Source organism: Varanus komodoensis, unplaced genomic scaffold (genome assembly GCF_004798865.1).
Source record: "Varanus komodoensis strain SLA01 unplaced genomic scaffold, ASM479886v1 scaffold21, whole genome shotgun sequence".
In the NCBI taxonomy this organism is placed as follows: domain Eukaryota; kingdom Metazoa; phylum Chordata; class Lepidosauria; order Squamata; family Varanidae; genus Varanus; species Varanus komodoensis.
This window is the reverse complement of record NW_025335589.1, coordinates 15,314,174-15,327,520: the sequence shown is the minus strand read 5'-3', so window position 1 is coordinate 15,327,520 and position 13,347 is coordinate 15,314,174. Positions and strand designations below refer to the sequence as shown.

The 13,347-nt window shown below is 37.4% G+C and overlaps 1 protein-coding gene across 2 annotated transcripts in view; it reads left to right on the top strand.

Annotated features, from left to right (window-relative positions):
* The window catches only part of SH3RF1 (SH3 domain containing ring finger 1), a 53,767-nt gene extending 41,335 nt beyond the window's left edge, over positions 1 to 12,432 (top strand). For both annotated transcript variants that reach the window (XM_044430755.1, XM_044430757.1), the window contains exons 8-12: positions 2,073 to 2,243; positions 2,386 to 2,645; positions 2,970 to 3,325; positions 4,824 to 5,158; positions 8,654 to 12,432. In XM_044430755.1, the coding sequence (XP_044286690.1) occupies positions 2,073 to 2,243; positions 2,386 to 2,645; positions 2,970 to 3,325; positions 4,824 to 5,158; positions 8,654 to 8,822 (1,291 nt within the window). In that variant the 3' untranslated portion in view covers positions 8,823 to 12,432. The remainder of the gene's footprint in view (positions 1 to 2,072; positions 2,244 to 2,385; positions 2,646 to 2,969; positions 3,326 to 4,823; positions 5,159 to 8,653) is intronic.
* The last annotated feature ends 915 nt before the right edge of the window (positions 12,433 to 13,347 follow it).

The window sequence follows — 13,347 nt, the reverse complement described above, 5'->3', positions numbered from 1 at the left end:
CATTGCTCATACTGTTTACAGTTTTGATCTATAGTATGCTTCTGCATGTTTCTTCTGTGTATTCTATAGATGCGTAGAAACATTAGTCATTTCACAGGGAAATTATCTTCTCATGCTTGAAGAATTAAGGATTTTTGACCAAACACTGGCTGTGTTTGCTTGATATGACACTTCATTTATTTTATTTAAAAACTTTTCTACGTCATCCACCACTGACATCTCAAGATGGCTTACAATAAAGAACAATTAAATTAAACACAGCATTCAGCAAGTCAAGATTAAAAAGCCCAGTTAAAACCAGTTAAACATTAAAATAATGGGAAAATAAAAACGGTTTCACCTGACACTGAAAAGAATAAATCACTGCTATCAGCTCAGTATAGACTGCTTATCTTCTCAAAGGTAGATATAGCTCAAATGGGTATTCCGTAAAGTTACATCTTAGGTTTCCAATCTCTCTAGCTACTGGGTTCTTCAACCTACCTTTATCCACTTTTCTCAGTGATATGCAGACTATCCAGTGTAGGCTCCACTCATTTTAATGAGTCTTTTCTAAGGGAGGCTAACGTTGATTACAACTTCTGGATTACAATTCAAAACTGGTCTAAGATGCTAATTCAATAGGATTGCTACTCTTTAGATGGAATCTCCAGGATGGGAGCCCTCTGCATTTCCAGGCCCTGCAGGCAGAATAGGCAGAATTGTTAGACTGGCTTCTTGGCCTGTCTAGGTCACTTACATTGCTTTGAATTGGGACGGGTGATGTTGAGGCTTGTAGATGCAACAATATCAGAAGTCCCACTGTGTAGGGAGATTTCCACTCAGATTTCTCTTCTCTACCTGAGGAGGCAGCTGCATGTATAACATTAGTAGAATCTACATTATCCTCTGAGATGCTGTCCTAGTGAGCATAAGGTTGTTCTGCCAAGCATTTAAAGAAAAACAGTTATTCTTAACTACTCCAACCACTTCACCACACTGGAGAGCCAGTAAGTTAGAGCACTGAACTCAGGATATCTGGGTGCCCACTTTGCCATGAAGTTCATGGAGTGACTTTGTGCCAGTCACTGGCTCTTAGTCAACCTCACAGGATTGCTGTGAGGATAAAATGAAGATGATGAGGACCATGTGAGCTGCTTTGCATTCCTTCATAAGAAGAAAAAGTCTGGCTATAAATGTAATAATAAAAATAAATAGAACAAATAAAGACTATTTATTCAATTCAGTTTATTCAGAATAGGCAACTTTGTGGTTTCATTTGTTTTTCAAGTAATTATCAATGTTGACTCAGCCTGTCTAGACACTGAAGAACTGGTTTAAATTTGTATGCAGCTGGTAGGTTAAGATTCAGATAATATACAGCTTATACTACTTCTGTTCAATTCTCCTCTGTTCTACAGTGCAGAACATAGTGGGAATTACTTTCCAGTAAAACCATATAGCATTTTACTAAAAGAAAAGTGCAAGATCTAGCTGCCATAAATTATGGTTTGGTTACCTGGGCCAGTTAGAATTTGTGGTTTCCTGCATATATACATCAATATCAGTTATCAGGAGGATGGATAATCCCCAAGATATCGTTTAACCTCCTCCATAGGAAAAAGTCTCTTCTTTTGCAAACTAAGATATAAGAGTTTTTCTCAGGGACTCTTTGTTTTATCAGGGTAGGAGCTTAGCTGTGTGTGTAACTTTCACTGGCCATTTCACAAATGGGCTTCAAGATAGGCTTTTAAGAGGTAAATGAAAATTGCTGAAGGTGTATGAAATCAGGAAAGGATAGTACAGTGTTTGGGGTGATAATCTTTAATAACTATCACCAATTGTTGAACATTTTATCAGTAGGAGCTTGAGGAAGGCATGTATTGATTGATGATTGGGGTGTGAGACAGAACACTTTGGATTCCTCTTACTGTTTAAAGGCATTTCTGGGATAGACATTTCTGTGACTATAAAAATCACTCTGCAAATCAAATATATGATTTGTACTTTTTGATATTAATAAGTGAGTAAACAGATTCCTGACCATCCTCTACTTTAAAATGCAGATCCTAGTGATTGGTTTTTTCCCCTAGGTACATTGCTATTTATCCATACACTCCTAGAAAAGAAGATGAACTGGAACTGAGAAAAGGCGAGATGTTCTTGGTGTTTGAACGTTGTCAGGATGGCTGGTTCAAAGGAACTTCCATACATACAAGCAAAATTGGTGTATTTCCTGGCAATTATGTGGCACCAGTTACAAGGTACAGTTTTCAGTTGAATTTCCCTTTTAAAATGAAAAGCAAAACAATTCCACCTGACTATCCTGTTTTTCTGTGGTGATTTGTTTGTGTTGCTTTGCTGATTTAATAACGAATGCATAACATTTCCCATTACTTTTAACAGGGCAATGACAAGTGCCTCTCAAGCAAAAGTCCCTGTATCTACTGCTGGTCAGACAGGAAGGGTGGTGACCATGGTCAATGCTTCTACTGCTGGAGGAACATTGCAGAAAATTCAGGGAAATGGAGTAACAGTGAACGCCAGTGCAGTGCCAACTGCTGTGGTCTCTGCGGCACATATACAGACAAGTCCACAGACCAAGGTTCTTATGCACATGACTGGCCAAATGACTGTCAACCAGGCTCGCAATGCAGTCAGAACAGGTAAAACATTCTTCATTCCTTAACTTAGTACATAGTATGGTCAGGATACACATCTCTGAAACTCCAGAGATATTTTTAGTAGACTTGAACTAGGGAGACCAGAGTTACCATGTAATACACAGATGTTATTGCAAGAATAACAGGCTATTTCCATATAAAGTGTATTGTGATCTTGGAGGAAGAATGGGATATAGAAGAGATAACAAATGTGACCAATATGAAATTGGAAGATTTGCAGGTGTTCTCTGGTGTACATGTCTTGTGAAAATTTGACAAAGGCTTTATTTCCAGTCTTTTTAAATATACTTCTCCTTCTCATTGTAGTTGCAATACACAGCCAAGAAAGACCTACAGCCACCGTGACACCAATTCAAGCTCAAAGTTCAGCATGCCTTATTCCTGCTGCTGTAATTATTCCACACCATTCTGTTGCCTCTCAACAGCTCCAACCTCAGCTTTCAAATGCTGCTGCTTACATCACAGCTGTGAATATCAACCGGACAAATGTCCCATTGGCTTGTGCAACATCTTCATTAAGTTCTCCTGCCACCTCTGCATCTCTGGATGGAGAGGCAAACGGGAGAATTGTGACTGTTTACCCTGGAGCTCCAGCTTCTCCAGAGAATACATTAGCAGCTGGAGGGGTTATTACTGTCAGTAAACCAGATAGAGATGGCAAGGTAGGCATGGCATGTTGGTCCTTCATGGTCTCTGTAAAGTTTCACATTTAAGTTATTGCACTCATGTTTTTCTTTTAAAAGCTTTTACATTAATGTTAGTAAAAAAAACAATGGAAATGCCACAGATAGTTCACCTACTTCCAGTTAGCTGTAAATCCAGAGAGTGCCATTTGCTTGACTTCCCGGTACATTTTGGTGCCAAACAGTGGAAGGCTTAACTTATTAACATAAACAGTTAATTAGTATGGACAGTAATCAGGTTTCTGTTCCCTTAGGAAGGAGGCAAACCTAATGTGATACAAGTGCTGATGTTGCTAATATATCAGAAGTAGAAATTTACTTAATAAATGAGTGAATCTGGTTATATATCATAGCATCATTGTTGCTTTGGTTGGCCACACCATAGTCTTAGTGTCTTAGGCCCTATTGAACTGGGATCACTAACTGGTGGACAAATGAGAATACATTATAAGTTTTGACCACAGCTCACATAAAGTATTGTCATGCTTTAAGCAGTAAAGATACTTATATGTTTTAACATTGCTGCACCCTAGATTTTGCATATATGCTGTAGTATATGAGCATGTGTGCTTTGTAACTATGAAGCACTTCTTAGTAGATGCCACTAACTTTATTATTGTGTCTGACTACAGGTCAGGACACTAGCAAACCATCGATCAGCTTCTGAATAAATAATAGAGTGCTGCCCAAATGTAAAGCTTCTATAACTGAGGAATTTTTGGTGGAAAACCTTGCCCACCATATAATTAGAGGGTTCTTGCCAGTTCTCTCAGTTCCTCTTCAGCCACTGTTGTAGTTGTCTCATAGTGAGCTTTGTCCCTTCTCCTCAAGACAAAGTTCTATCCCCAGCTTGCTTTGCTAAGGTTTTCATTGAGCATTTCTTCTACAATTCTTCTAATTATTTGCTTTGTTGTTTTCATTATTTGTTTTACGAGTCTTCAGTCACTTCCTTCACCTGAGAGATGTATGGCCTTGAAGGCACCTTTTCAGAAGTGTAGGTGTTGTAGCCACAAACTTCCATAAATCCATTTTTAGATGCCTTTTGGTACAAGAATTCACACAGTGCAATATATTTTAGTGAATGTTTGGTAACTGATAGAGTTGCAACTATGGTATATGTAGGCCTGTTTGCATTTAAGTAATGTACTATATGCCCATATTAGAAACATGGAATGCAAAGGCATGCAATAAACATGAAGTTCTGGGTTGAGATCATAATACACACTTATCTTATAGGGATCTTGTAAGGATAACATCTAGATAATGCATGTAAAGCACTTCAAACACTTAAAAGTATTGATGACTTAATTGCCAAAATCTGTATTTGAGTTGAGATGGATGAAGGTATTTTTATATCATATTCATTTCCCAAATTGACAGAAATAGGTGGACCCTGTGTGTTTTGAACATACTGAAGAAATTTCTCGTTGCCTTATAAATATGTTTGTTTTAAAACTATACCAATACTTATTTCCAGAAAGAAAAAAAGGGGTTGCTGAAATTACTTTCAGGAGCATCTGCCAAGCGCAAACCTCGAACATCACCACCATCATCACCAACTCTAGAAGTTGAGCAGGCAGCTGCAGAGCTGGCTCTACAAGGTGCTGTAGGGCCAGAGGTCCCATCAACCTCAAGTCACGGAAGAGCTGAGTCTTGCTCCATGGACAGTGAATCACCTGTATCAGTGCAGGAGAATAGTCATCGGAAAACAAGTTCTTTGGATTCCAGTATTCCGATAGCTCCGCCTCCACGGCAGCCCTGCTCTTCATTGGCCCCAGTACTGAATGACTCTAGACCTGTAGTCTGTGAACGGTAAGCCATTTCCTCCAACTAGAGTGTGAGACATCCTTCACAACTCATCTATAAATGCTAAGTATTAAAAGTAATGGAAGTGAAACACTGATATATTTCCTAGGACAAGTCTTTGTTGATGCACCTGAACTTGAAGTTTTCAGTTATTTCTACAATGGCATCTTGATATCAATCAATAATCAGTTCAGTATGGCTTTTCAATAAGTCAGCTCCCATAATAGATTACTGTATTGTTGAAATTATGTACACAGTAGAACCAACCAATAATTCTAGATGGCTGGTCACTGCTAGAAAGAATGCTGAACTTTTATTTATTTGATGCAAGTTATACTGCTTTTCAGTAAGCATTTCCCATGCACTTCACACAGCTGTCCCACCCGGTTTTGTGTCATCTGCAGATTTGTTTAGCATTCCCTGCACTTCCTCATCTAAATTATTAATAAAAATATTGAAGAGCACTGGGCCCAGGTTTGAACCCCATGGTACCCCACTTGTTACCGCTTCCCAGTTTGAGAAGGTGCCATTGATGAGCAATTTTGGGGCCAATTCTGTAGCCAACTCTGGATCCAGCTTATAGTTGTTTGCTCTAGCCCACTTTGAGCAAGTTTGCTAATCAGGATATTGTGGGTCACTTTGTCAAAACTGGCAAGCAATGCTAGTGAGGTAATTAGGGAAGTTTGGCTGGCATGTGACCATCAAGCACATTTTCTCTCACTTTTTTGTTGTATTAAAATTAGCCAGTCAATCAGCCTCAATATTTACTACTCATAACATTGTATATATTAATGTTTTGTTTTAACAAAAATAGGTGCAATGGGAACAAAAAGAAAAAAGATACCTGTTGAAATCTAATTTCCATAGCAGCTAAACATTTTTAACATTGAAAAGAGGCCAGATGGACATCTGAGTACTCAAGCTTGTTTCCGTTCCTCATAAAAAGCGTTTTTCTTTCATTGCAATTTTGGCAATAAAATCTTTGGCACATGGTGGCTTCTCAGTTGGCAGGGATTGGATTTTCTCCTTGTTAAAGCATTCTGCTTCTGTAGATTATTTGATACAGCCTGTTCTGTATTGTATGGCACACAAAATCTTGTAATACTAATTTACCTTTGACATATCAGTGCTTTAAAGACATAACTCTCAAATATGCAAGAAAAATGCAATTTTACTTAATTGGCTGCAACCAGTCTTAGTCATCCATAGATTATGCCCAGTGAAACCTAATGGATTTATATTAGTCAAGACTAATGTAAGTCCCATTGTTTGACTGTGTCTGTTTGAACTATAGCAGGGTCCAAATCCAGCCCAATAAACACAAAAGCCCAGTTATTTTTTTAGTAATGTTCAACTTATCAATGACATTAAAGAAGATACTGTGTAATGAGTGGCTATACATAAGAATAGGGGGTAGGTGCTCTCTATGGTGCTGTATTTTCAATTGCATAGCTTCTAACTGCAGCATTGTGACAACAACTCTCTGGTCCTAAGCATCCTTCTGCCTGAGTTACTATGTGTGTTCCGGGCTCCCAAATGCTGTCCTCATGGGGAAAGTGCGAGTGGGTGAGTAGAAAAAGTACTATAGGCAGTTAGTTTAAAGAGGAGAAAGGAAGCAGGAAAAAGTATCCTTTGGCCTCTTGTTCCACACCCCCCCCCCAGCAGTATGATGGAGAGAATTAAGCCTCATGGGTTTATGTGAGGTTGCTTCAGTAATTTAGCTTGAAATACTGCATCTTTCAGAAAATGCCAGAAAAAGTTATCAATTAACGTGACAAAGGACAATAGGTGCTTGGAGGAAAAAAATCAACATGATATCTTCACTTTTGTAATAAAACTTATTGAACAAGGAATTCTAATAGACATCTTGCTGACTAAAAGTAGATTTCCCCTACATTTTGGATTTTTTACCAGAACACATAAATATTACAAACCATTTGAGAGTGAGAGCAAGGGAGGGCTGTTATAGTCATGCATGTGCCCCTCCCCCACACACAGTACTTATAATAGGTTAAAAGGATTAACCTATTATTAAAAGGAATGGAACTTGTTAGTGGTAACTCATTCAAGTCCTGCGGCTCATTTCAGAGGCTTTAGTTAAAGTAGGGCTTTTGTTAGTTTTTCATACACACATACTTGAGGAAGATGAGGAATAAGTCTTAATTTAGAAAGGAAAAACAGCTGAAGATGATTAAGTAAATAATAAATTAATGTAATCCTAAACCCATTTTTTGAAGAACTTACCTATTGGCAGTGAACTAAGTGGGGTTTACTTATAGACCAATCCTATGCAAGCTAAGCATGCACAGGATTTACCCTTAGAAGCCTTATAATAATACTCTGCTCTTATTGGCAGCATCTGTCCAGGGTCTTAAGCAGTCTTCTACTAATTTTTTGCCTGAACCTTTGATTTAACTGGAGACCTTGTCTATGCAAAACATGTGCTCTGTCACTGAGCTGTGGCCTCTCACCATGTTTCCAAGTAACTATGCAAAGGATTGCACTGCAAAAGTAAAATTAAAGGAATCTTTTCATATGTTCACTAACCTAGAAAAAAGGCTTGTAGACCTTTTCAACATTATATTTTCCCTGCTTTTGTATCTGATTTTTGGGCCATATATTTAATTTCCCAGTTGAGCTTTATCCTAAGCAAGACCATAGAACAATTATTTCAGTGCATATAACAAGGATATATATCTGCAAATATCTCTAGGTCCCTTGCTGCTCAAACCTACCAGTGCTGCTGCTTTGCAGCAAGGAAATGCCAGAGGGATTTCCCTTCTCAGATGGGTGGGGCAGGAAGGCATGCTTTGGGGGCTGTCTCTCTACCCTTTCAGTTCTTCTCTCTTTATGATAATATTTTGGAGGTCTTCCCTCTCTCCCCTTTCACCATTTCTCTTTCTAACATAACAATGATTTTCCACAGTATTTTTGTTAAATAATAGGTTTTATGGCGGTTCGTTCATACGTACAGGCTGTTCTTAACTTGGATGTTTATAAATCAGCTACTGCCTGTACACACATTTCTGTCCTACTATAATCTGTTGTCCAAACAAATTTGGCAGTTTTTTCAAACAATAGAAAAACCTGAAAAATGTCCTTACTATGTGAAAGGAGGATGAGTAATTACAATCAGCACATTTCTCTGACCATGTAACAGTCATTGTGATATATTTTTCTCTCATTATTTGGTCTTTTATGCAACTACTGTGTGGCAGAAATAAAATTCATTTGATAAGCATAAAATTGTATCACCAATTTGCATATCTTGCAATCATCTCAAAACTTCAGTGAAGGCAGCCTATGTACATTGCTCTTCATATTATTGTTTCAGCACACTTTCTGTCCAGTTAATACAATTTTCTTTAAATTATGAGATTGTAAACAGTTTTAGGCAGCAACCAGTTGCAGGTTGTATCTGGCAAATACCTGTTACTAATAATGTGTGTCTCTGTAATGGCATGATCTCAGATAAATAAATAAATAAATCTTGCTCTGCAGGTACAGGGTTGTGGTATCCTATCCCCCTCAGAGTGAAGCTGAGCTCGAGCTTAAAGAAGGAGATGTTGTTTTCGTACACAAAAAGCGTGAAGATGGCTGGTTTAAAGGCACACTGCAACGAAATGGAAAAACTGGACTTTTCCCTGGCAGCTTTGTGGAAAGTATTTGAGAAGCTTATTTCAAATGTTTCAAATCACATAGCACTATAAAATAGCACAAAGATTTTACAAGAGAGTGCAAATATAGAAGACTTTTAAATGACTGTAATATAAACAAAGTTATATTTATGTTTTTCAGTATCCCACAGCACAATTCTGCCAGCAAACAAAGATGAGATACTTGCTGGGGATTTTTTTAATCATTCTGAATTTTTAAGTGTAATGTGTGCCTTGTAATGTTTGATTTATTCTACAGAGGAAGTTTTTTTTTCCAAATATATAACACAAAAGAACAATTGTTTACAAGGCTGTAACTAATTTATTCTTGGTTTTCTAAACTTGAATTCTGTTTAATAGCTAAAGCTTGGTGATTATGATTAACAAGTTATTAATTTATGAAATAAGGTAAGGAGAAGCTGGATTCTCTCCTTTTACAAAGGCATAGTGTCTGAGAGATGGCTTTCTCCCACTGTGTGACAGTAAAGTGAGTTTGTTTTATACATTATTGTTGGCTGTAATGATGGTGATGTGGTGTCAAACTGAACCATGCAAACTGGGATAAAATGGAACTGTGGATTTTCTTATTTTGGTGAGAAATTGTCAATAGCAGGTCTAAATGTCCCAGACAGTGTAGCATTTCTGGAAGGCATATAACTGTGCAACAGAGTTAAATCTTAACATTCTCAAAGTGAGGATGAAAAATGGAAAAGATGCCAGAAATGGGGAGATCAGCTTCCTCTAGCTTCTGTTTGTTCAAGTGTTTTGGATATCTGTCAAGATTTAGCTTTGCAGATTTGGCTAGTTCTTTGGGCACATGGCACTCACAGAATATAAATGAGATTTTTAAAAATGTTAATCGCAAAACTCTGAGAATAGGGATATAGTAGTAGTGATTAGCTGCAATTGTTGGTAGTATTCAAAATTTAAATTCAAGTTGCACTCACTGTCTAAATATGCCAAGAAATGTTTGCTTCTTTTCCTTTTCAAAGTTACTTGCATGGCTGAGAGACAATTTTACAGTGTTTGAGCAATAGTGGTGGTAAGTGATACACTTGTGTTTTTAAAGTAAAGGCTGTAAGAACACTGTGAAACTTTTGCTAATTTTGTAACTATTGCTACTTTCATATGTCTTAACTTCTCATTGTCTTGCATGTACTACAAATTTTCATGGGCATACAAAACAGTGCATGATTTATAGATTGTATTCCAGAGTCCTTTTGTTGGTTACTCAGCTGTTAAATCAACCAGTTATCTGCTAGTACAGAAGCCACTGACCAAGACTAGTGAATGATTAAGTCCTAATTATGTAGGGAGTGCTCTAAATCCTCAACATCATTCCAGCCATGGATATCTGGAAGCATAAGAGACCTGGGAAGGATATCTGTCACCTAATTTCAGGGATGGAAGAACATTTTCCATCTTTGTTTCCCCCATGTTACCTTGCATTCTTACTTGTTAACCTTTAGAAATAAACTTTTTAATAATTAGTGATCAGAATGCACACTGCAATATCACTCCTTTGTTCTCCACATGGACAGATTTATTGGAAGGCATTCTTCAGCGCAGAGGGGAAAGAATATTATAGCCATGGCAAGGTTTAGCAACCTCTTGCCCACTGTGCTTTTTGTGGCCTTGGGTATGTGTGAAGATAAAAACTCCCAAGTCCCATGATAGGTGACAGAAAGATGGTGCTTTAACTCAGTTTGAGACTCTTGTTACACTTCTGTTCAGATAAGCTATAAAGCCCTGTTTGGAAACATGTTTTTTAATTGCTGCAGGAGAGGCCATTTTCTACATTTTCACTCCTTAGTAATCTGCTGGTATGTCCTGCCAGTATTCTTCCCCATTCCTCTCCACACTAATTAAAGTGTGCAAAGGGAGAACAACACATTAACTAGCTAGATTATAAAGGCAGGAAATTTGTAGTCTTCCAGATGTTTTGGCATATGACTCCCAACATCCGTCCCCTTAGCTGTGCTAGGCCAAAAATCTGGATGGCAATAAGTTGCCTACTACTGAGCTAAAAGAAGAATAACCCTCTTGTCACTTGTAAAGTCCACTGGCTCCCTTTCCTGGCTTGAAAGGAGTGGAAATGGAGGCAATTCTCCTTCCAATCCACTCTACCCTCAGCTTTTAAAGCAGCACCCTTGCTGACAAAAGTAATAGGATCATGTAGGAGAGACTCAGCCACTCTTGGGTATATCTATCTTTGCCTCTCATCTCTCCCAACAGTATCAAGTAACTGAGTTGGGAGCTCCAATGAGGCGAATTGGTGAATTTGACAGCCAGACCCTTGAGTGTCTGTGAACTGCCAATTGCTAATACCTAAATGGATCCTGTAAAGAATATGCTACTATTTCAAGGTTGTGGGTATCCTTTTAGTCTTCTTTTTTTATAGATTGTAAAAATTCAGCACTAGTGACTCATAATCTGTACACATTTGCTTGATTAAAGCAATCTTGTTAAACTCAGCTCAGCCTGCTCCTATGTCAGGTTTAGCTAGATGTTACCAGCTTTTATTCTGATAGGCTCCTGCTTCTTGAAGTGTGTGGCAGGTAAAATTCAGTGACCCTGAATACCATGGCATACATATACTGCCATGGCAAAGCTTCAACTGTTGAATTTTTGCCCATCATGCAGCTGCTAAAGACGGACAACTTAGTTATGAAGAACAATAGATTATCTTAAGTTCAGTACCTCTTCCCTACTATTAGACTTGGTGGAACTTGAATACTCTTATTCTTTACTAGAGTGGAAACTTGCATCATAATATGAATTTAAAGGAGATATATGCAATGTAAAGAAGAAAAAAATATAGACTTGCTGGTGATTTACAAATGATTTCATACGTAAAACACAACAGGTTTTTTTTACTTAAAAATGGTGAGGAACCAACTATTACCTGAAGGAATATTTTGCAAAATCAAGTAGTTTCATGATGGTCTTAATCTAAAGTATCTTGCTGAAACCGAAATCATTCCTAAATTAACACCTGTGTGAGACACTGTACAACTCAATTCTTGTGGAATTTAAAAAGATTAGTTTACTTGAATGTTCATATGATGTACAAGCTATTTGAAATGAACCTTAGTTAGAAAAATGCTGGCATCAGTTTTCATGAGTATAAATTGACACTAATGTGTCAACCTTATTTTCACATATTAGGGTTTTTTATATATTGAAGACTACTACAGAGAATTTTTTTCTCTTCTTCATAAGGTAGAATACTTGTGTGGCACAGGTACCTCTATTCATAGGGTTTTATTATGTAAAGTCTATCAAAATATAAATTAATATGATAGTGTTGTTAGATATAATACATTTTCTAATGACTTTTTTTAAAGAATCACTTTTAGTTTTAAGGGCTTGATACACATTGGTACAACAATATCAACAATTGCAGTTTTCCATGCCTTGTGACCTTTATAAAGTTGTGGGAGTTGGGTTGGGGATTTTTGGCTCATGTGTAATCCAGTGTAAGAACAAAAGAAACCCTTGCATTTTGGATATTTCCTTAAAGAACTTTTGTGGAAAATTTACTGTCTATATTTGAGCTCCAATGAATGTTACGTGTTTTTCTCTGTTAAATTTCATTCCTAATAAATATTTTCTTAGCAAACAGTTTAAATTCGAGGTTTGTGAAATGAACATAATTTTTTGAGGCAAGAAGTCAAGTTGTTGTTGTTTTTTTACTCATTATTTTTGTTTAGGCTAAACAAATGAAAGGTAGGCTGCATATGATGATAAGCAAGGACAGAAATCATATGTGGCTGTGAAGTAAATTGAGATGACTTGACTCATGAGCATCTCCATCTCTAATTCTATTAATATCTGTAGGTGGTAGTTCCTGTGCCAAGCTGCTCGTGCTTTATTAAATCAGTCTAAGTCTGCTGGCTGCATACCATCGGGTACTACAGAGCTGTTTATGCATAAAGAATATTTCTGTAAGGGGGTGCAATTGCATGGGATCCTTCCATTTGCATTAATAGATGTACTTTAACCAATTTTGTCATGGAAATCACATTGAAGAAAACCAGAAGGATACTGCAAAAGCTAACCTTTTAGATAAAACATGAAGCACAGCGAGTATATTAATCCAAACAATCAATATGGGATTCTTTGTGAAGAAAGCCTGTGTACACAAAACCTGGGCCACACTCTCCTATTTGAAGAGCCTGACTCAGGAAGTTTTCAGTGAAGAAATCCAGCTTGATAACAGGGGACTTGGTACCTTTGCTCGTTCACTGAAGGAGCCACGGAAGCCATGATGGGAGCAAGGGCAGCACCTGAAACAAAAATGAGCCCGCTTCTACCCCAAAGCCAGACTTCCAGTTCCAGATATTTGCTAATAAGTGGCATTCTGTAAAATATGTCTTGTTTTTATAGTTGACATTTTTCAACAAAAATTATGCAGAGTGGACACTTCTAGAAATAATGCTGCAGTCCTTTTAAAGAAAAGAGCAAACTTTAGTACAAAGCTCAACAAAGTAGCATCTTTATACAAGCTGTGATACTCTTTCTCTTTTAAAGAAAATG